This window comes from Microcaecilia unicolor, chromosome 6 (assembly GCF_901765095.1).
Source record: "Microcaecilia unicolor chromosome 6, aMicUni1.1, whole genome shotgun sequence".
Lineage (NCBI taxonomy): Eukaryota > Metazoa > Chordata > Amphibia > Gymnophiona > Siphonopidae > Microcaecilia > Microcaecilia unicolor.
In genome coordinates, this window is record NC_044036.1 from 217,913,956 (window position 1) to 217,938,519 (window position 24,564).

Consider the following 24,564-nt stretch of genomic DNA (forward strand, 5'->3'; position numbering starts at 1 on the left):
TTTTTGTAACTTTTCCAAAAGAAAACGAAGAAAAAAGAAAAAAAAAGCACGAAAACTTGCGATCAAAACGAAGGCTTTTTCTCAGGGCACAGAGACAGACGGCTAACACAACCACTCTCTACCGCAGAAAAAGAAAAAACTGACGGGGTTCTCGCGCGATGTGCAGGAACCTGATGGCCGCGCACGATCGAAGGCTCTAGCAAACTTTTGTTGCTAGGTAGATTTCCGATCTTGGGGGCTGCCGTGGATGTCACCCATTCGTGAGAACAACCAGCCTGCTTGTCCTCAGAGAAAAACATATGATCAAGTAGCATCTACAGGTATTCGCTACACAGAAAAAATGAGAAGACCAAATACATGGTTAGCTGCAATCTATTTATCATAGGTTAACTTTATCATGGTGGGATTCTTGATGGAGATATTGGGAAAGTGAGAGAACGCAGTCTCTTTATCTATGTTCTACTGCTATCCTAGTGTGATCCTGGTAGGAGTTATTGAGGAGGTGATAGAGCATAGCCTTCATATCCACATTACTGGTGTATTGGTGTGATAATCACTGGAATTATTGATGATCTGATAGAGTTCAATCTGTGTACCCACATGTTACCCTTGTACATCTCTAGCTGCAGTTCTTTGGAAGTCGATAGACACCACCAGAGTAGACAAGTTGCTGGTCACTGACTTTCTTGAGCAGAAAGCTCTGCAGCTCCTGTGTGTCAATCTCTGACACTATAGGGCCAGTCATTACAAACATCTTAAGCATGCTATGAATTCTTTCCAATGGCAGACTCTCCAGGTTGGTTAGCATTGCTTGGATATAGGTCCAGAAGAGCTGCAGAGAGGAGACAAAACAGACAATTTCAAATACAGGGCCAAACCAACATAAAAATATACAACACAAATTTCAAGCTGGTAAAACACTGACAAGGACTCTTTCAAAATCTGTGTCATTTTCCTAAGAAAAAGAAGTTGTCTATTTTTCTAAGACCAAAAGCACCACTAGGTACCTAAAAGATTTTGGACATAGCCCTATGGAGCTCAGGCCCATATGGTCTGTTCCCAAGATTTAACATATTAAATGATAACTGATCAAGAGTAAGCATGTCTGACTGGTTACCCAAGCTATGGTATTCCTCACTTGCACTACCTAAAATACAGCATTGCTAGGCCTACCAATCAAAACATATTAACAGGCTCTAGATTTTACAAAATACAGCAGCTAAGTTGGTTATTTATTTATAACATTTATACCCCACATTGTCCCAAACAACCTGAATTAATTGTGACTAACAAAGAATAATCGCATCATAATAATTTTTAACGTCTTTGTGAGCGATATTGTGGAAGGGCTGTCTGGTAAGGTTTGTCTCTTTGCGGATGAAACTAAACTCTGCATCAGGGTGGACACCCTGGAGGGTGTGGATGACATGAGGAAGGACCTGCCAAAGCTGGAGGAATGGACTGATATTTGGCAACTAAGATTTAATGCTAAAAAAATGCAGGGTCATGCAGTGCTTCAGTGAATGAAGGAAGAGCGGGACTTGAAGGTGCTTGTGTTTGATGACCTTAAATCTTCCAAACAGGTAGAAAAAGCAACTGTCAAAACCAGAAGGATGCTTAGGTGAATAAAAAGGGGGATCACCAGCAGGAAAAAGGAGGTGATAGTGCCATTGTATAAGTCTCTAGTGAGGCCCCAATTAGAGTACTGTTTGCAGTTCTGGAGACCGCACCTACGAAAAGATATAAACAGGATAGAGTCGGTCCAGAGGGCGGCTACAAAATTAGTAAGCGGTCTTGAACACAAAAAATATAGGGTCACGCTTATGGACCTCAACATGTATATGCTGGAAGAGAGGAGGGAGAGAGGAGATATGATAGAGATGTTTAAATATCTCAAGGGCATTAATGTACAGGAAGTGAGCCTTTTTCAACTGAAGGGAAACTCTGGAATGAGGGGGCATATGATGAAGTTAAGAGGGAATAAGCAGGAGTAATCTAAGAAAGTATTATTTCACAGAAAAGGTGGTGGAAGCGTGGCATGGCCTCCCAGTGGAGATTGTGGATTTGAGGACTGTGTCAGAATTTAAAAAGGTATGGGATAAGCACGTGGGATCGCTTAGGAATAGGAAGAGTTAAGAGTTACAGAGCATGGGCAGACTGGATGGGCCATTTTGTCATGTTTCTATAAAGTACACAAAGGTGAACATAAAACATGACTACAGTACAAAATATATAGCAATAGATAGTAAAATAAAAAAATAAAAACAGTGAATGGATCAATAACAAAGCAAACAAAGATTTGGTAGAGCAAAGAGTGACCAACAGTTGACTAGTCAGGGAGTTCATTTTCAACTGTTAGAAATTTTTTTAAAAAGAGGAATGTATTTAAAAGTTTACAGTATTTCATGTAATTACGCTGACCTCTGATTGATCGTGTAATATCCACAGCAAGGAGTTCCAAAATTTTCTGCACTGATAAAAAAAATCCTGCTTCAAGAACAGATTTGTAGACAATTTTTTTACAACTCAGATATCAAAGTATTAGATAATATCTAGCCTCAAGAACAGCATTACGTGGATGAAGTTCAATAAGAGACTGCATATAGTCAGGCGTCATACCATACAATATTTGGAAGATGAGTATACAAAGCTTGAAAGTGACCCTAGCTTTTATTGGGAGCTAATGCAATTTAGATAGTAATGGTAACGCTCTCTCAAAATGCGAGACTTTACAGTCAAATCAAACTGCAGTGTTATGAGCAGTTTGGAGGTTTTTTTTTTTTTAACAACAGTTCCCAACAACCAGCGTAGATTGCATTGCATTGCACTGCATTGAGATAAAACGAGCGTCTCCACCAGGAGTCTAAAAGTCTCTTTAGAAAAGAAGGATCTAATTCTTTTCAGTTGCCATAGGATTTTAAAGGATTTAGTCACAACAGTTGATACTTGTGGTTCAAATGTTAGGTGACGATCTACAATCCTAGTATTCTTAGTGTAGATTCCAATGGATAGGTGGTTTGGTAAATTGTAAAACTATCTGAAGGAGTGCGATCAAAAGGATTAGTGAGGACCAGAAATTTTGTTTTTTTTTCTATTTAATTTTTTTTTTTAATTTGTACCCCGCGCTTTCCCACTCATGGCAGGCTCAATGCGGCTTAGGTACTTATTTGTACCTGGGGCAATGGAAGGTTATGTAACTTGCCCAGAGTCACAAGGAGCTGCCTGTGCCTGCAGTGGGAATCGAACCCAGTTCCCCAGGACCAAAGTCCACCACTCTAACCACTAGGCCATCAGGTCTAAGTCCGATTTGACTATTAACAAAATGTCTTGAAAGTCAGTTATGAAAGGGATGTAAATTGTGACATCATCAGCATAAATAAAGGAATGAAACCCTTTTTCCTCAAATAAACTACCTAAAAATGCCATCATGACATTAAATAAAATGGGAGACAGAGAAGAACCCTGAGGCATAAGTACATAAGTAATGCCACACTGGGAAAAGACCAAGGGTCCATCAAGCCCAGCATCCTGTCCACGACAGTGGTCAATCCAGGCCAAGAGCACCTGGCGAGCTTCCCAAACGTATAAACATTCTATACATGTTATTCCTGGAATTGTGGATTTTTCCCAAGTCCATTTAGTAGTGGTTTATGGACTTGTCCTTTAGGAAACTGTCTAACCCCTTTTTAAACTCTGCTAAGCTAACCGCCTTCACCATGTTCTCCGGCAACGAATTCCAGAGTTTAATTATGTGTTGGGTGAAGAAATCTTTTCTCCGATTTGTTTTAAATTTACTACACTGTAGTTTCATCGCATGCCCCCTAGTCGTAGTATTTTTGGAAAGCGTGAACAGACGCTTCACATCCACCTTGTTCCACTCCACTCATTATTTTATATACCTCTATCATGTCTCCCCTCAGCCGTCTCTTCTCCAAGCTGAAAAACCCTAGCCTCCTTAATCTTTCTTCATAGGGAAGTCGTCCCATCCCCGCTATCATTTTAGTCGCCCTTCGCTACACCTTTTACAATTTTATTATATCTTTCTTGAGATGCGGCGACCAGAATTGAACACAATACTCAAGGTGCGGTCGCACCATGGAGCGATACAACGGCATTACAACATCCTTACACCTGTTTTCCATACCTTTCCTAATAATACCCAACATTCTATTCGCTTTCCAAGCCGCAGCAGCACACTGAGCAAAAGGTATCAGTGTATTATCGACGACGACGACACCCAGATCCCTTTCTTGGTCCGTAACTCCTAACGTGGAACCTTGCATGATGTAGCTATAATTCGGGTTCTTTTTTCCCACATGCATCACCTTATACTTGCTCACATTAAACGTCATCTGCCATTTAGCCGCCCATTCTCCCAGTCTCGTAAGGTCCTTCTGTAATTTTTCACAATCCTGTCGCGAGTTAACGACTTAGAGTAACTTTGTGTCCTCAGCAAATTTTATTACCTCGCTAGTTACTCCCATCTCTAAATCATTTATAAATATATTAAAAAGCAGCGGTCCTAGCATAGACCCCTGAAGAACCCCATTAACTACCCTTCTCCATTGTGAATACTGCCCATTTAATCCCACTCTCTGTTTCCTATCCTTCAACCAGTTTTTAATCCACAATAGGACATTTCCTCCTATCCCATGACCCTCCAATTTCCTCTGTAGCCTTTCATGAGGTACCTTGCCAAACGCCTTTTGAAAATCCAGATACACAATATCAACCGGCTCCCCTTTGTCCACATATTTGTTTACTCCTTCAAAGAATTGAAGTAAATTGGTTAGGCAAGATTTTCCTACGCAAAAGCCGTGCTGACTTGGTCTCAGTAATCCATGTCCTCGGATGTGCTGTGTAATTTTGTTTTTGACAATAGCCTCTACCATTTTCCCCGGCACCGACATCAGACTCACCGGTCTATAATTTCCCGGATCTCCCCTTGAACCTTTTTTAAAAATCGGCGTTACATTGGCCACCCTCCAATCTTCTGGTACCACACTCGATTTTAAGGATAAATTGCATATCACTAACAGTAGCTCCGCAAGCTCATTTTTCAGTTCTATCAGTACTCTAGGATGAATACCATCCGGTCCAGGAGATTTGCTACTCTTCAGTTTGCCAAACTGCCCCATTACGTCCTCCAGATTTATCGTGAAGTCAGTAAGTTTCTCCGACTCGTCTGCTTGAAATACAATTTCCGACACCGGTATCCCACCCAAATCTTCCTCGGTGAAGACCGAAGCAAAGAATTCATTCAATCTCTCCGCTACGTTTTTATCTTCCTTGATCGCCCCTTTTACCCCTCGGTCATCCAGCGGCCCAACCGATTCTTTTGCCGGCTTCCTGCTTTTAACATACCAAAAAAGATTTTTGCTATGTTTTTTTGCCTCTAATGCTATCTTTTTTTCGTAATCCCTCTTGGCCTTCTTTATCTGCGCCTTGCATTTGCTTTGACACTCCTTATGCTGCTTCTTGTTATTTTCAGACAGTTTCTTCTTCCATTTTCTGAAGGCGTTTCTTTTAGCCCTAATACCTTCCTTCACCTCACTTTTCAACCACGCTGGCTGTCTTTTGGACTTCCGTCTTTCTTTTCTAATTCGCAGAATATGTTTGGCCTGGGCCTCCAGGATGGTATTTTTGAACAGCTTCCATGCCCGTTGTACAGTTTTTACCCTCTCAGTTGCCCTCCTAAGTTTCTTTTTAACCGTTCTTCTCATTTTATCATAGTCTCCTTTTTTAAAGTTAAACGCTAACATATTTGACTTCCTGTGTATAGTTACTTCAAAGTTGATATCAAAACTGATCATATTATGATCACTGTTATCAAGCGGCCCCAGTACCATAACGTCCCTCACCAGATCATGCGCTCCACTAAGGACCAAGTCTAGAATTTTTCCTTCTCTCGTTGGCTCCTGCACCAGCTGCTCCATAAAGCTGTTCTTGATTTCATCAAGGAATTGTACCTCTCTAGCGTGTCCCGATGTTACAATTACCCAGTCTATATTTGGATAATTGAAGTCACCCATTATTATCACATTGCCCATTTTGTTTGCGTCTCCGATTTCTTTTATCATTTCTGCTTCTACCTGCTCATCCTGGCGAGGCGGATGGTAGTACACTCCTATCACCGTCCTTTTCCCTTTTATACATGGAATTTCAACCCACAATGATTCAAGGGTGTGATCCCATCCCCACCAACCTACTCAACACCATCTCCCATACTGTCACCCCCTTCATCTGTCGCATCCTTAACCTCTCTCTCTCCACTGCAACTGTCCCTGACACCTTCAAGCACGCCGTTGTCACACCTCTCCTCAAAAAACCTTCACTTGACCCTACCTGTCCCTCCAACTACCGCCCCATCTCTCTTTTACCCTTCCTCTCCAAAATACTTGAGCGCGCCGTTCACAGCCGCTGCCTTGATTTTCTCTCCTCTCATGCCATCCTCGATCCACTTCAATCCGGTTTTCGCCCTCTGCACTCGACAGAAACGGCACTCTCTAAAGTTTGCAATGACCCGCTTCTGGCCAAATCCAGAGGTCACTACTCCATCCTCATCCTCCTCGATCTTTCCGCCGCGTTTGACACTGTCAATCATGATTTACTTCTTGCCACGCTGTCCTCTTTTGGGTTCCAAGGCTCTGTCCTCTCCTGGTTCTCCTCTTATCTCTCCCACTGCACCTTCAGGGTACACTCCCATGGATCTTCCTCCACTCCCATCCCACTATCTGTTGGAGTTCCCCAGGGATCTGTCCTTGGACCCCTTCTTTTCTCAATCTACACCTCTTCCCTGGGCTCGCTGATCTCGTCTCATGGTTTTCAGTATCATCTTTATGCTGATGACACCCAGCTATACCTCTCCATACCTGACATCACCGCGGAGACCCAGGCCAACGTATCGGCCTGTTTATCCGACATTGCGGCATGGATGTCCAACCGTCACCTTAAACTGAACATGTCCAAGACCGAGCTCCTCGTCTTTCCTCCTAAACCCCCTTCTCCTCTTCCTCCACTCTCTATCTCAGTTGATAACACCCTCATCCTCCCCGTCCCATCTGCCCGCAACCTCGGAGTCATCTTCGACTCCTCCCTCTCCTTCTCTGCGCATATCCAACAGACTGCCAATACCTGTCGCTTCTTCCTCTTCAACATCAGCAAAATTCGCCCTTTCCTCTCTGAGCACACCACCAGAACTCTCGTCCACGCTCTCATTACCTCTCGCCTTGATTACTGCAACTTACTCTTCACCGGCCTCCCACTCAGCCATCTATCCCCCCTTCAATCCGTTCAGAACGCTGCTGCACGTCTTATATTCCGCCAGAACTGATATACTCATATCACCCCTCTCCTCAAATCACTTCATTGGCTTCCGATCAGATATCGCATACAATTCAAGCTCCTCCTCCTTACCTACAAATGCACTCAGTCTGCGGCTCCTCGCTACCTCTCCATCCTCATCTCCCCGTATGTTCCCGCCCGTAACCTCCGCTCACAGGACAAAGCCCTTCTCTCAGTACCCTTCTCCACCACTGCCAACTCCAGGCTCCGCTCATTCTGCCTTGCCTCACCCTATGCCTGGAACAATCTTCCTTTACCCATACGCCATGCCCCCTCCCTACCCATCTTCAAATCTCTGCTTAAAACTCACCTCTTCAATGCTGCCTTTGGCGCCTAACCGCTTGAGAAATATAGAATGTCCCAATCTATCCACCCTATCAGATTAACTGTTCACTCGTCCTCTAGATTGTACACTTGTCTTTAGATTGTTCTCTTGTCTTTTAGATTGTAAGCTCTTTGAGCAGGGACCGTCCTTCTATGTTTAAATTGTACAGCGCTGCGTAACCCTAGTAGCGCTTTAGAAATGTTAGTAGTTAGTTAGTTAGTTGTGTCCTGCTGAATTTGTAATCTATCTGAGTCAAGGCTCTTGTTAATATACAATGCTACCCCCCTCCACCAGTCCAGTCCACCCTATCACTACGATAAACTTTGTACCCCGGTATGACAGTGTCCCACTGGTTATCCTCCTTCCACCAGGTCTCAGTAATGCCTATTATATCCAATTTTTCATTTAGTGCAATATATTCCAACTCTCCCATCTTATTTCTTAGACACAGCACAGTCTGGAGACCAAAGAGATGAGTTGATTTTTGGAGGAATAAAGATGGCTGGACTACCCCTTTCGTGAATAATATATAATGGTTTCCAGTGAAGGAATGTATTTAATTTAAAATTAATGTTGGATGGTAAAATATTTAATGGTATTTGACTAACTTCCTAACTTTATATATATATACAAGTAAAAGAGGCCCATTTTGAACAGAAAGGAAATGGGTGCTAGCAAAGTCCCAGGGCCCCCTTCCCCCCTCCTGTTCCCCCCTCACCCCCTCCTCCTCCCCCCTCTCCCCACCCCCCTCCCTCCCTACCCCTTCCTCCCTCTCCCTCTCCCTTGTCTCAGGACCCCCTCCCCCTCTTGTCTCAGGACCCCCTCCCTCTTGTCTCAGGACCCCCCCTCTATCTGTGCCACCCCCCTCTCCTCCGATTTCCGCCACCCAGCGCCTCCCTCCCTCTGCGTCTGTGGCCTGCGAGTGCAAGGAGGAGGTGTGCTATTTAAAAAGATTTACCTCCTGCTCAGCCACCAACACTGAAGTGTAGCAAGTACAGACACTGCTTCAGACTGGCTGTGGTTTCAGCTGTTCCTCTGGTCCCTCCCTCATTTCCTGTTTGCGGAAACTGAGAGCGATTGCCTGTGGTTGGTCCCTTCTCCTTCTGACATTGCGTTTCTTTCCCTGGCAACTATATAGAGTTCGCTCGAGGGCGGGGCAATTACGAACGCTACACGGCTTCACTGCCACACTGCCAAGGAGTCAGCTTCAGAACATTGGAGGTGAGAATTATTATATTAGATATCCAAAATAAGTTGTACACAATATTCTAAATGATAAATGAGGTCTCATCAGAGTTGTATACAGGGGCATCATCACCTCCTTTTTCCTATTGGCCATTCCAATCCCTATACACCCAAGCATCCTTCAGTTTTTGCCATTGCCTTTTCTACCTGTTTGGCAACCTTAAAATTATCACAAACAATCACACCAAAATCCCACTCCTCTTTCATGCACAAAAGTTCTTTACCCCATAAATTGTACTGTTCCCTTAGGTTTTTGCAGCCCAAATGCATGACCCTGCATTTTTTAGCATTAAATCTAAGCTGCCAAATTCCAGACCATTCCTCTAGCTTTGCTAAGTCATTTCTCATGTTATCCAAACCATCAGGGTACCTACCCTATTGCAGATTCTGGTATCATCTGCAACGAGGCAATCCTTACCAGACAGCCCTAAGGCAATACTGCTTACAAAAATGTTAAAAAGAACTGGCCCAAGAACCAAACCTTGCGGCACACTGCTGGTAACATCCTTTTCCTCAGAATGAGCTCAATTTACAACTACCCTCTGTCACCTTCCACTTAACCAGTTCCTAGCCCAGTCAGTCACTTTACGGCCCATACTGAGGGCACCAAGTTTATTTGTTAGTCATCTATGCAGAACAGTGTCAAAGGCTTTGCTAAAATATAAATACACCACATCTAGTGCTCTCTCATCCAGTCCAGGGGCGTAGCCAGACAACAGATTTTGGCTGGGCCTAGGCAAGAATTGGGTGGGCACCAAGTGTTCTCCTCCCCCCCCCCCCCCCCCCACCAAAAAAATCTCTGCTGGTGGGAAAAAGCGAATGATACATACCTGTAGCAGGTGTTCTCCGAGGACAGCAGGCTGATTGTTCTCAGACCTGGGTTGACGTCCACGGCAGCCCCCACCAACCGGAACAAAAACTTCGCGGGCGGTCCCGCACGCAGGGCACGCCCACCGCGCATGCGCGGCCGTCTTCCCACCCGTGCACGACCGTTCCCGCTCAGTTGAATGACAAGCAAAGGAATGAGGAAAAACGCAACTCCAAAGGGGAGGAGGGAGGGTAGGTGAGAACAATCAGCCTGCTGTCCTCGGAGAACACCTGCTACAGGTATGTATCATTCGCTTTCTCCGAGGACAAGCAGGCTGCTTGTTCTCACGACTGGGGTATCCCTAGCTCTCAGGCTCACTCAAAACAAGAACCCAGGTCAATTTAACCACGCAACGGCGAAAGCATAACAGAAATTGACCTACGAAGAACAACTAACTGAGAGTGCAGCCTGACCAGAATAAATTCGGGTCCTGGAGGGTGGAGTTGGATTCAAACCCCCAACAGATTCTGCAGCACCGACTGCCCGAACCGACTGTCGCGTCGGGTATCCTGCTGGAGGCAGTAATGTGATGTGAATGTGTGGACAGATGACCATGTCGCAGCCTTGCAAATCTCTTCAATAGTGGCTGACTTCAAGTGGGCCACTAACGCTGCCATGGCTCTAACACTATGAGCCGTAACATGACCCTCAAGAGCCAGCCCAGCCTGGGCGTAAGTGAAGGAAATGCAATCTGCTAGCCAATTGGAGATGGTGCGTTTCCCGACAGCGACCCCTTTCCTATTGGGGTCGAAAGAAACAAACAATTGGGCGGACTGTCTGTGGGGCTGTGTCCGCTCCAGATAGAAGGCCAATGCTCGCTTGCAGTCCAATGTGTGCAACTGACGTTCAGCAGGGCGGGTATGTGGTCTGGGAAAGAATGTTGGCAAGACAATTGACTGGTTAAGATGGAACTCCGACACCACCTTTGGCAGAAACAGGGTGAGTGCGGAGGACTACTCTGTTATGATGAAATTTGGTATACGGAGCATGAGCTACCAGGGCCTGAAGCTCACTGACTCTACGAGCTGAAGTAACTGCCACCAAGAAAATGACCTTCCAGGTCAAGTACTTCAGATGGCATGAATTCAGTGGCTCAAAAGGAGGTTTCATCAGCTGGGTGAGGACGACGTTGAGATCCCATGACACTGCAGGAGGCTTGACAGGGGGCCTTGACAAAAGCAAGCCTCTCATGAATCGAACGACTAAAGGCTCTCCAGAGATGGCTTTACCCTCTACACGATGATGGTAAGCACTAATCGCACTAAGGTGATTCCTTACTGAGTTGGTCTTGAGACCAGACTCTGATAAGTGCAGAAGGTATTCAAGCAGGTTCTGTGCAGGACAAGAACGAGGTTCTAGGGCCTTGCTCTCACACCAAACGACAAACCTCCTCCACTTGAAAAAGTAACTCTTCTTAGTGGAATCCTTTCTAGAGGCAAGCAAGACACGGGAGACACCCTCAGACAGACCCAACGAAGCAAAATCTACGCCCTCAACATCCAGGCCGTGAGAGCCAGAGACTGAAGGTTGGGGTGCAGAAGCGCTCCGGCGTTCTGCGAAATGAGAGTCGGAAAACACTTCAATCTCCACGGTTCTTTGGAGGACAACTCCAGAAGTAGAGGGAACCAGATCTGACGGGGCCAAAAAGGTGCTATCAGAATCATGGTGCCGTGGTCTTGCTTGAGATTCAGTAAGGTCTTCCCCAGCAAAGGTATGGGAGGATAAGCATACAGGAGGCCGGTCCCCCAATGGAGGAGAAAGGCATCCGACGCTAGTCTGCCGTGTGCCTGTAGTCTGGAACAGAACGGAGGCAGCTTGTGGTTGGTCTGAAAGGCGAAAAGGTCCACCGAGGGAGTGCCCCACTCTCGGAAGATCTTGCGTACCACTCTTGGAATGGAGCGACCACTCGTGCGGTTGCATGACTCTGCTCAGTCTGTCAGCCAGACTGTTGTTTACACCTGCCAGGTATGTGGCTTGAAGAAGCATGCCGAACTGGCAAGCCCAACGCCACATCCCGACGGCTTCCTGACACAGGGGGCGAGATCCGGTGCCCCCCTGCTTGTTGATGTAATGCTTGTTGATGTAAAACCTGATTCTCTGTCCGAATTTGGATAATTTGATAGGACAGCCGATCTCTGAAGGCCTTCAGTGCGTTCCAGACCGCTCGGAGCTCCAGGAGGTTGATCTGAAGATCCTGTTCCTGGAGGGACCACAGTCCCTGGGTGTGAAGCCCATCGACATGAGCTCCCCACCCCAGGCGAGATGCATCCGTCGTCAGCACCTTCGTGGGCTGCGGAATTTGGAATGGACGTCCCAGGGTCAAATTGTTCCGAAGTGTCCACCAGTGCAGCAAATTGCGGCAACTGAGGGACAGGCGGATGACATCTACTAGATTCCCGGTGGCTTGGCACCACTGGGAAGCTAGGGTCCATTGAGCAGATCTCATGTGAAGACGAGCCACGGGAGTCACATGAACTGTAGAGGCCATATGACCCAGGAGTCTCAACATCTGCCGAGCTGTGACCTGCTGAGACGCTCTGGTCTGGGAAGCGAGGGACAGGAGGTTGTGGGCCCTCGCCTCGGGAAGAAAGGCCTGAGCCGTCTGTGAATTCAGCAGAGCTCCTATGAATTCCAGAGTTTGGACTGGTTGGAGATGGGACTTTGGGTAATTTATCACAAACCCCAGCAGCTCCAGGAGGTGAATAGTGCACTGCATGGACCGGAGACCCCCTGCCTCCGAGATGTTCTTGACCAGCCAATCGTCGAGATACGGGAACACGTGCACTCCCAGCTTGCGTAGATACACCGCGACCACCACAAGGCACTTCGTAAACACCCGTGGGGAAGAGGCGAGCCCAAAGGGCAGCACACAATACTGAGAGTGCCGTGTCCCCAGGCGGAATCTGAGATACTGTCTGTGGGCTGGCAGTATCGAGATGTGAGTATAAGCATCCTTTAAATCCAGGGAACATAGCCAATCGTCTTTCTGAATCATTGGTAGAAGGGTGCCTAAGGAAAGCATCCTGAACTTCTCTTTGATCAGGTATTTGTTCAGGCCTCTCAGGTCTAGGATGGGGCGCATCCCCCCTGTTTTCTTTTCCACAAGGAAGTACCTGGAATAGAATCCCTGCCCTTCCTGCCTTGGTGGCACGGGCTCGACCGCACTGGTGCTGAGAAGGGCGGAGAGTTCCTCTGCAAGTACCTGCCTGTGATGGGAGCTGAAGGATTGGGCTCCTGATGGGCAATTTGGTGGAGTGGAGGCCAAATTCAGGGCGTATCTGCACCGCACTATTTGGAGAACCCACTGGTCGGAGGTTATCAGAGGCCACCTTTGGTGAAAAACTTTCAACCTCCCCCCGACCGGCAGGTCGTCCGGTATGGACACTTTGATGGCGGCTATGTTCCCATGGATCCAGTCAAAAGCCCGTCCCCGGCTTTTGCTGTGGAGGCGCAGGGGGCTGCTTAGGCGCAGAGCTGTTGACGGGAACGAGCGCGCTGGGACTGTCCCTGTGCCTGAGGAGGCCTTCGAGCCGGCTGGGTGTACCTACGCTTGTTGTAGGCGTAGGGTGCAGCCTGCCTGGCCCGGGAAAAACGTCCACCTGCTGAGGTGGATGCTGAAGGCGCCCGGTGGAAGAGCTTGTTGAGAGCGGTTTCCCGCTGGTGTAGTTGGTCCACCAACTGCTCGACCTTCTCGCCAAAGATATTATCCCCCCGGCAAGGGACATCCGCCAGTCGTTGCTGGGTGCGGTTGTCCAGGTCAGAGGCACGCAACCAGGAGAGTCTGCGCATCACTATATCTTGGGCCGCAGCTCGAGATGCCACATCACAGGTGTCATAGATACCCCTGGACAGGAACTTTCTGCACGCCTTCAGCTGCCTGACCACCTCCTGAAAAGGCCTGGACTGCTCCGGAGGGAGCTTGTCGACCAGGTCCGCCAGTTGCTTCACATTGTTCCGCATGTGAATGCTCATGTAGAGCTGGTACGACTGGATGCGGGTCACGAGCATGGAAGATTGGTAGGCCTTCCTCCCAAACGAGTCCAGAGTGCGAGACTCCCGCCCCGGGGGCGCCGAGGCGGTATCCTTCGAACTCCGTGCCCTCTTGAGAGCAGAGTCCACGACCGCCGAGTCATGAGGCAATTGGGGCCGCATCAACTCTGGGTCAGAGTGGATTCTGTATTGGGACTCCGCTTTCTTGGGGATGGTGGGGTTAGATAAGGGCTTCAGCCAGTTCCGAAGCAGTGTCTCTTTGAGGACATTGTGCAACGGCACCGTAGAAGACTCTCTAGGTGGTGATGGATAGTCGAGGACCTCGAGCATCTCAGCCCTCGGCTCATCCACAGAGACCACGGGGAAGGGAATGCAAATAGACATGTCCCTGACGAAGGAGGTAAAGGAGAGGCTCTCAGGGGGCGAAAGCTTCCTCTCCGGTGAAGGAGTGGGGTCGGAGGGAAGGCCCTCAGACTCCTTTGAGGAGAAATATCTGGGGTCCTCCTCCTCCCTCCACGAGGTCTCTTCCTCGGTGTCGGACATGAGCTCTTGCAGCTCAGAGCTGAACCGGGCCCGTCCCGACTGCGAGGAAACATGTCCTCGATGGTGGCGTCGAGCGGTGGACTCCCGTGCCAACGGGGATGAAGCTCCCTCCATCGACGTCGACGGGGATTCCACCTGCGTGGCTGTCGACACCGGCACCACAAGCGGCGTCTGAGGCCTCTGCATCGGGCTAGAGCACGCCGGCGCCTCCATCAACGGCGCCGGCAAAGCCTGGCGCATCAGCCCTTCCAGAATCCCTGGAAGGATGGCTCGGAGGCACTCATCAAGGCCCGCTGTCGGGAAAGGCAGGGGGGCCGGTGCGGGTGCCGGAAGCTGCTTGGGTCCAGGAGACGGTACCGAAGCACCCATGGACTGACGCAGCGACACCTCTTCGACCGAGGGGGAACGCTCCTCTCGGCACTGCCACTTCCTCAGCGTCAAGTCATCTCTGGAGGCGCCGGAACTGGTAGTCCCGTGCGCCGTGGGCAACCGATGACGATGTTTTTTAGTCTTCTTTCGGTGCCCATCATCGGCGCTCGGTGGCAGAGATGAAGAGGAGGTAGAACCCCCCCGGCCTCGAGGGATCGGGTCTGACAGGGTTCGGTCCCGATGGCCCTGGGTAGAGGGAGTGGCCGGGGCTGACTGCCCGCGCGGTCACTCACCCCCACCGTCGCCGGTTGTCCGGCGGGCCAACGGTACCTGTGCTCCTGGGGTCGGTGCCATCGTCGGTGCCGATTTCGTCGACATTGGTACCAGTACCGAAGATCGGGCTGTTGACACCGATGCCGTAGACGTCGAAGGGCCGGCGCAAGTTCCAAAAAGACGGTCCCAAAGAACTTGCCTCGCCACCTGTGTCCGCTTCCGCAAGCCGAGATACAAGGTGCACGTCTTCGTATTATGCTGCGGCCCAAGGCACTGGAGGCGCCAAGCGTGGGTATCGGTTTGCGAGATCTGCCGGCCGCACCGACCACACTTTTTGAATCCGCTCGGGACCTTCGAGGACATCGACGGAAAAATCGTGTCGGCGAAGTCAAAGTCGTCGATGGTGGCGGTGAAAAGCACACCCGAAAAAGAAACGACCGCGCGGCCACAAGGCCACAACAAGGCGCCCCCGCGCTAAAGACGATGAGGGGACAAACTAACTTCTTCTTTTTTTTTTTTTTACACAGAAAATAAAGAAAAGAAGCGCAAATGCGCACGAAAAGAGAAAAAAGCTCCGGTTTCCGGGGCTGACAGAGAGAGAGACGATAACATGTCTCTCTCCAGCGCGGAATCGAAAAAAACTGAGCGGGAACGGTCGCGCACGTGCCCTGCATGCGGGACCGCCCGCGAAGTTTTTGTTCCGGTTGGTGGGGGCTGCCGTGGACGTCAACCCAGTCGTGAGAACAAGCAGCCTGCTTGTCCTCAGAGAACGCTTCTTTCCACCTTGGCAGCAGGAATGCACTGAAAACTGAGCATGCGCAGGTGCCGGTGTTGTGGAGAGTAGCGTTTTCATTATCATCGGTGGAAATCTTCAGCTGTCGAAGCCTGGGATTCCCACCAGTTACCACTAAACATGTGTTACTGTTGGGTGGGCCTGAGCCCTAAATGTGTGGGCCCTGGCCCACTCAAGCCCACCTGTGGCTACGCCACTGATCCAGTGAAAGAAATTAATCAGATTTATCTGACAAGACTGGCCTCTAGTGAAAACATGTTGCTTTGGGTTCTGTAATCCATTGGATTCCAAATATTTTACTATTCTCTGTTTTAAAAATATTTCCATTAATGGTTATTTGTGCATACTTTAGGTCCGATGCAGAAAGCCACAGCAAGCCTAGCTTCAGGGTTGTATGTGCACATTAATGGCTGAACAATGCACAACACATGTTCAGCGCAGAAGATAGGGCCACAGACTGTATAACTAAGGGCTCTGTCTACTAGGTGTGCTAGCGTTTTTCATGCGTGATAAAAATTAGCATGCGCTAACCACATAGATGCCCGTAGGAAATATGAGTACGTACACTAAAAACACTAATGCGCCTCTAGCACAGTTTAGTAAACAGAGCCTGAAGTATGGTATGAGGCCATTAAGTATTCTGCAGCAGGCAGAGAAGGAAGCGGTGGCTTTAGCCACATGAAAAATGCGAGAAATGTTTCACTAGGTCTGGAATAGCATAGAAGGGTTAGCAGAGAGGGTTTAACGTCAGGTTTTAAGATTTAACTCACAAAAAAATTTTTAGTGTATCAAAATGTGCTCAGTCTGTGCCTGGTGCAACCATTACATCCTCAGGGAGAATATGTGGTCATATCACAGTTGGAACCATCACTGCACATTCAATGTTCCACCTCCCTAATGAATGTACATACATCCAGACCAGATTGCATTAAGTGAAAATTCAAAAAAATTGTTTAGCCCAAGGTGATGTATGATCTGTTTTGGAGACTTGGGGATTTACTAATAGCTTCCATATTTATAAGGTTTTAAGATTTAACTGCCAGTTTTGTCTTCTGCAGCCAGAGGAAGTGCCTGCAAGTTTAAAAGATTGATGGGCGGTAACAGAGAGTTTGTGCACATGTTGGAACAAAAACAAAAGTATCAGCACACATCGGCACCTATCGTTGTGCACATAAATATCAGCCTTGTAAACTTTTTATGTGATAAAACATTTTGTGAGCCTCATTTTTATACACAGAGCAGACACTTCCATTTTTGTTCCAATATGCGCACATGAAGATGCATGAAACCTCTGTGCACAAGTGTCCGACAGGCTCCCCCTAAATTTGGCAGCCAGTTCTGTGTGCATAAAATTTGCATACACTTAGCTTTCTGCATGGCATGGTATTACACTTGTGGTAGAAGCCAACATTCACACATGATATAACAGCGACTTTCTGCATTGGCACTTTAATAATTTAAAGGGGATGCAACCAAGTTATCTTAAGAGAGTACTGAATGGAGAGCTGAGTTGTGAGGTAATTTTGTAATTTTTAAAAGCTTCCGTAAATTTGTTTTTAAATTTTTCATTGTTGTAACACTGGATATGATGGTTTATCAACATTGCTTTGAGTTTTACGGCTGAAGCAGAATCTAAAAATCACAAATTAATTTATATTAAATTTGAATGATCCATCCAATCTGCTCATCAGCTGTTTGTCCACTTTAGGTACACATGCATACAAATTCCTATATGGAACCCAACATCCGTTTCCCTTCCCCTGTGTCCCTTACCTAGCCTTTCAAAGTTGTACCACTGCCACTGAATGCAGGTTATCTTAATGTCTTCTTGCTGTTCTGAGACACAACAGCTGTTCTCTGAAGGTTATCCCATGTCTTCTAGGGAATATGATGCAGTCATAGCACTGCTGTTTGGAGCCGTAACCATTGCTCCATGTTGATTAAGCTTAACAACCACAATCTTCCCTCCTTCTCCTTTATTTCTCTTTCTCCTATTCCCCCAAAAAACAATCTGGTACTGTAAAAACACGTCACTAGTGCTACTGAGATAAGCACATAAGCACCGCCATACTGGGAAAAGACCAAGGGTCCATCAATCACAGCATCCTGTCTCTGACAGCGGCCAATCCAGGCTTCAAGAACCTGGAAACCCCCCCCCCCCCCCCACACACACACAAAAAAAAATTAATAATGTTCAATGGACTTTTCCTTCAGGAATCTGTCCAAACCCCCCTTAAACTCCGTAAGGCCAGCCGTGCCACCACATTCTCCAGCAACGAGTTCCAGAGATCTTGCTGACTTTATGTGGACAATTTTTGACATCAGCACCCAGGGGAGTAGCCAGCATTGGATTTTTAGGTGTGCCCAGGGGTGGATTGGGGGGGGGGGGGGAGTAACACATTTCCTCCCCTCCCCCGCCCCATTCCTTACCTTTGCTGGAAAGGATGCTTAATGCCTGTCAGCTGCTGAGATCCATTGCCGGAACTGCCCCAGTAGGGAAGAAGTCAGTAGCCTCCCTTCCTGTCACTGACATCAGCACTCTTCGTGTATGCTCAGTTCATGCGTGAATTGAGCGCGCGAGAGGAGTGCTGATGTCGGCAGCAGGAAGGGAGGCAGCCTTCTTCCCTACTGAGGCAGCACTGGGCAAGTAATGGCAGCAGATCTCATCAACTGGCAGGGACTGGGCACCCCACCAGCAAGTTAAAGGGTACTCCAGTTGTGCAGGGGTCCTGAGCCAAAACCACTGGCACCAACCACATTCATAGAAATAAGGAGATTCACCATACTGGTTGATTTGTACAGTTAGCAATATGCTGCTAGTTTCTTATCCAGGGGCTCTCATCAGTTCTGTTCCAGGTTGTAAGGGCACTAATTGAAGGACTTGGTTAAAATACCTATTAAGTGTACATTATGTAAAAAATGGGAGAAATTACATACTTTATAGCTGCTCTGAGTATGCATGTTAATGAATGCAACAAAGATCTCCATTTTTCTCCATTTATATGCTGACAGACTTAGCAGGTATTGGAATCAAGCCCTTCAACTGTTTTCTCGGAATTATTTAATTCTCCACCACCTCTCCCCTCCCTTTATAACAAAAAATAAATTGTAAATAACTTAACACTGAAAATGACATTCCAATCAGAGGATGCTGGGCAAATTCTAAAACCTTTTGCTAACAATATTGTGCCTGAAGTTTTGAAACAATGTGAGACTCTTCTTCAAATGTCACATCAAAGACATTGTTCATATTTGAAGACGGAACTTATGTGGTTTCAGTACAACATTTCTAGATAATACTTACACTGATCCAATAAGAGACATCACAATATGCTGAGAATCCAGTTTATTCCAGCAGCCATAAAGCTACTGGATTTTCTGTGTTACATTTTCTAATCACTAAACTGAAAATAAAATGCCAGTTTTGTTCCTACCTTTGTTATCTGGGTGGAGGGCTTTTGTACTGATATGAAATATGAAAGTGCAAAACCCTTACGAGAGAAGCTACACTGGCTCCCACTTAAGGAATGCATTGCTTTTAAGGCATGCACATTAGTCCACAAAATCATTCACGGTGAGGCCCCAGCTTACATGTCTAATCTAATAGATCTACCACCCAGAAATGCTAAAAGATCATCCCGAACTTTCCTCAACCTCCACTTCCCTAATTGCAAAGGCTTGAAATACAAGGCGCTGCATGCGTCATCTTTTTCTTACATGAGCACGCAATTCTGGAACTCACTGCCGCGCAACCTGAAAACGACCTACGAACAAGCCACCTTCCGCAAACTATTGAAGACCCATCTTTTTGAGAAAACTTACGGAAAGAACCAAAATACATAAAGCCCACACCCACGGTTCAACAATGCTTCAATACAACCACTCTGAATTCTCATCCCCTGTACTCTCACCACACTCATACCTCTACTCACAGAAAATGTATGCCTTTATGCTTTCTTGTTGTATGTACTGCCCTTTTAGTTTTCCGTTGTTCCCCCAATGTTTAACTGCTCTTTTCCATTGTTATTTTCCTAAATGATACTCTGAGTTTGTCTCGCCTAACTCCTCACAATGTAATCCATAACCGAGTAGTAACAAACTGTATTTCTATCACTCACAACTTATTGTAAGCCACACTGAGCCCGCAAAAAGGTGGGAAAATGTGGGATACAAATGCAATAAAATAAATAAATAAATAAATAAATATGTCAGCTTAGTAAAAAGTCCTGTTCTTGTCCATCTTATTAGCTATAGCTCTCATGAATATTCTCCTTTAGCTTACCGAGTTTGTAAATTTTATACTTCAATCTGGCTGTTATTTGGAGAGCCTATAAGATATCATATTGACTGCTTTACCTAAATCATTGAATGCTGATCTGTTATAGATAACTATAGTCCAGTCTCAGCATCCCTTGGATGGCCAAATTATTCAAATTCTCAGTGAATGAACAGTTAAAAGATTATTTAGAGACACATAATATTTTATATAAACATCAACATGGTTTTAGTTCAGACACATCAAAGAAACACGTTTTAGCCCTTACAACTCAGGTTAACCACTTAGAATTAGAAAAGGTACAGAGAAGGGCAATGAAAATGGCAAAGGGGATGGGATGACTTCCCTATGAGGGAAGGTTAAAGCGGCTAGGGCTCTTTAGCTTGGAGAAAAGACGGCTGAGGGGAGATATAATAGATGTCTATAAAATAATGAGTGGAGCAGAACGGGTAGACAAGAATAGTTTGTTTACTCTTTCCAAAAATACTAGGACTAGGGGGCATGCAATGAAGCTGCAATGTAGTAAATTTAAAACGAATCGGAGAAAAAATGTCTTCACTCAACATGTAATTAAACTCTGGAATTCACTGCTACAGAATGTGGTAAAAACAGTTAGCTTAGCAGGGTTTTAAAAAAAGGGTTTGGATAGCTTCCTAAAAGAAAAGTCCATAAGCCATTATTAAAATGGACTTGGGGAATATCCGCTGCTTATTTATTTATTTATTTATTGCATTTGTATCCCACATTTTCCCACCTATTTGCGGGTTCAGTGTGGCTTACAATACATTGTAAATCGTGGAAATGCAGTTTGTTACAATCAGTTATGGATTCCATTGTGAGAAGTTAAGCGAGACAAAGTCAAGGTGTCATTAGGGAAAAGGTCAAGGAAAAGAACAATGGAAAGAGACAACTGGAAATCGGTAGGGTGATAAAACCTTAGCAAAAGAACATTCGGTATAACATTTTCTGTGAGTGAAGGTTTAAGTGTGATGGGATTACGGGGGATTAGAGTTCAGAAAAGAATGTATTGGTGTATTTCTGGAATAGTGAGTGTGGACTTCATATGTATTGCTCCTTGCAGTAAGTTTTATCGAAGAGATGAGTCTTCAGTAGTTTGCGGAAGTTGGTAAGTTCGTGGATTGTTTTCAAGTTGCGTGGTAGTATATTCCAGAATTGCGTGCTTAAATAAGAAAAGGTTGATGCATGCAGCGTCTTGTATTTTATGCCTTTGCAGTTGGGGAAGTGGAGGTTAAGAAAAGTTCGAGATGATCTTTTAGCGTTCCTGGGTGGTAGGTCTATTAAGTCGGACATGTAGGCTGGAGCTTCACCGTGGATAATTTTGTGGACTAATGTGCATATCTTAAAGGTAATGCGTTCCTTGAGTGGGAGCCAATGCAGCTTCTCTCGTAAGGGTTTAGCACTTTCGTATTTTGGTTTTCCGAAGATGAGTCTGGCTGCAGTGTTCTGGGCTGTTTGAAGTCTTCTTAGTATTTGCTCTTTACAACCTGCGTATAGCGAATTGCAGTAATCCAGATGGCTGAGGATGAGGGATTGCACTAGGTTGTGGAAGACGGATCTTGGGAAGTATTGTCTTATTCTTTTCAGTTTCCACATGCAATAGAACATCTTTTTGGTTGTGTTGTTTGCATGGGTTTCGAGTGTTAGATGGCGGTCGATAGTGACTCCAAGGATTTTTAAAGTTTCTGAGATTGGAAGGTTTAGTTTTGGTGTGTTTAAGGTGGTATAGTCATTCGTGTTGTATTGGGAGGTGAGTATTAGGCATTGAGTTTTTTCCGCGTTTAGTTTCACTCGAAATGCATCTGCCCAGGTGTTCATGATGTGTAAACTTTGGTTGATTTCACTGGATATTTCTTTGATATCTTGTTTGAACGGGATGTATATTGTTACATCGTCGGCGTATATGTATGGGTTGAGGTTGTGATTTGATAGGAGTTTTGCCAATGTGATCATCATTATGTTGAAGATGGTTGGTGAGAGGGGTGATCCTTGCGGTACTCCACATTCAGGTGTCCATGAAGTGGACGTAGTTGAGTTTGATGTAACTTGATATGACCGCAGGGTTAGGAACCCCTTGAACCAGTTTAGGACATTTCCTCCAATGCCGAAGCATTCAAGTATGTGCAATAGAATTCCGTGGTCAACCATATCAAAGGCACTTGACATGTCGAATTGTAGGAGAAGTATATTGTTGCCGGTTGCGATCATTTGTTTGAATTTAGTCATTAGGGTGATTAGTACTGTTTCTGTGCTGTGGTTCGATCGGAATCCGGATTGGGCATCATGCAGTATTGAGAACTTGTTTAAATAATTTGTAAGTTGTTTTGTTACCATCCCTTCGGTTATTTTGGTTATCAGTGGTATGGATGCTACTGGTCTATAGTTGGTTATTTCACTTGCGCTTTTCTTTGTATCTTTGGGTATTGGGGTGAGTAAGATTTTTCCTTTTTCCTTTGGGAAGAGTCCGTTTTGTAGCATGAAGTTTACGTGGTTCATTAGGTCTGTTACAAATTGTCGAGGGGCTGATTTCATGAAGTTGTTTGGGCATTTGTCTAGTTTGCAGTAGGATTTAGCAAATCGTTTAAGTGTTTCAGAGATGAGGTCTTCTGATAGTGATTCGAATTCGGTCCATGTTCTGTCTGCAGGGTAAATTCCGTCTTCTGGGTCTAGACAGTCTAGGAGTGTGGTGTATTCAGTAGTGCTGGCGGGTATTTTAAGTCGTAGTTGTATAATTTTCTCCTTAAAGTATTTCGCAAGGTTGTCGACGTCTGGTATGTCTTTGCTGTTGTTTGTAGCTGGTGCGGTGTCTAGCAATTTATTCACAAGGTAGAAGAGTTTGTGTGTGTCTTTGTAGTTGGGTCCTATCATTGTCTTGTAATGTAGTCTTTTAGTCTGTTTTATGGTATATTTGTATTTCCTCCGGAGTAGTTTCCAGGCATTTAGTGTTTGTTCATCTTTCTTTTTGTTCCATGCGCGTTCTAGTTTCCTGACTTGTGTTTTAAGTTTTTTCAGCTCTGGTTATTAAAACTTTGCCATCAGGGAAATCACCGGGTTTAGATGGTCTGCCCAACGAATTCTATAAACCTTTTGTGGGGAGTTGGCTCCATTGCTGACCGAGCTTCTTAATGTGGCCCTAACGGGAGAGGACTTTCCTTCTTCTATGCGGGAAGCCTGGATTGCGGTACTCCCAAAGCCTGGTAAGGACAAGTCGGAATGTGCATCTTACTGCCCAATTTCTATACTAAATTCGGATGTAAAGATTTTAGCGAAGGTGCTAGCAAACCTACTAGCGAGGGTCTTGCCCTACTTAATACATCCTGATCAGGCCGGCTTTAGCCCTAATAGACAAGCCATGGATAATGTTCGCCATATGCTCCACATGATCCATGTATCGAAGAAGAATAAACTGTCAGTCTGTTTGTTGGGCCTGGATGCTGAAAAGGCCTTAGACCGTGTACATTGGCCTTTCATGCTCCAGGTTTTAGACAGGTTTGGGGTGGGGCTGAGGTTTCGTAGGTGGGTGGAGGCTCTTTATCATCTCCCGAGCGCGTGTGTTCGTATCAATGGTGGTAATTCCCAGGGGTTTTCACTTTATCGCAGTACTCAACAAGGGTGCCCGTTGTCCCCGTTGTTGTTCGACTTGGTTATGGAACCCTTGCGGTTTCTATCCATCTGGATCCCAACATAACGAGAATCATGGTGGGGCACCAGGAGTATAAATTAGCCCTTTTCGCGGACGATGTATTGCTTTCTCTGATGAGGCCCTTGCTTTCCATCCAGAACCTTATGCAGAAGTTGAGTGCTTACTCTAAGGTCTCTGGGTTTAAATTAAATCTGAGTAAATCCGAGGCCTTGGCTATTGGAATTTCGTCCCCGGTTTTAGACTCTCTCAAATCTACATTTTCTTTTCGTTGGGTTACAAAAGGACTCACATATTTGGGGGTTACCATTACTCCGGCGTTAGAGGGCTTGTTTTCGGCCAATTACCCTCCTTTGCTGAAATCTATTTATAAGGATCTGGATAGGTGGGAGAATACAGATTTATCCTGGCTAGGCAGGATTGCTACGTTAAAGATGAACGTCTCGCCTAGATTACTATACCTCTTTCAGGTATTACCGCTTCGGATTTCTAGGGGCTACTTATCAAAGTTGCAGGATCGCTTGATTCAGTTTGTTTGGTCCAACAAACGTCCTCGCTTGCCTAGGGCGTTGCTACTACTACTACTACTATTTAGCATTTCTATAGGCGTACGCAGCTGTATAGGGCTCGGAAAAAGGGAGGTTTAGGAGTCCCTAACATTATGTGGTACTACAAGGCTGCTCAGGCGCGATCGGCCTTCGAGTGGTTTCAGGCCCATCCCCAAAAGTTGTGGGGCCACATGGAGCAGGTCGAGTTGGGGCCTCGTTCCCTCCACTCTTTACTATGGCTTCCCAACAGGTTTAAGGGTTTGGGTGGTGATCTGAATCCTTCAATCGTGTCCACTTTCTATTATTGGGACGGACTTTTTACTAAGCCCGAG

At 46.2% G+C, this 24,564-nt stretch overlaps 1 protein-coding gene across 1 annotated transcript in view; it reads right to left on the reverse strand.

Moving 5' to 3' along the window:
* Window positions 1-294: 294 nt before the first annotated feature.
* Window positions 295-24,564, reverse strand: part of ANAPC2 (anaphase promoting complex subunit 2) — a 492,733-nt gene continuing 468,463 nt past the window's right edge. Inside the window, exon 14 of the mRNA XM_030206193.1 lies at window positions 295-832. Within this exon, the coding sequence (XP_030062053.1) occupies window positions 620-832 (213 nt within the window). The 3' untranslated portion in view covers window positions 295-619. The remainder of the gene's footprint in view (window positions 833-24,564) is intronic.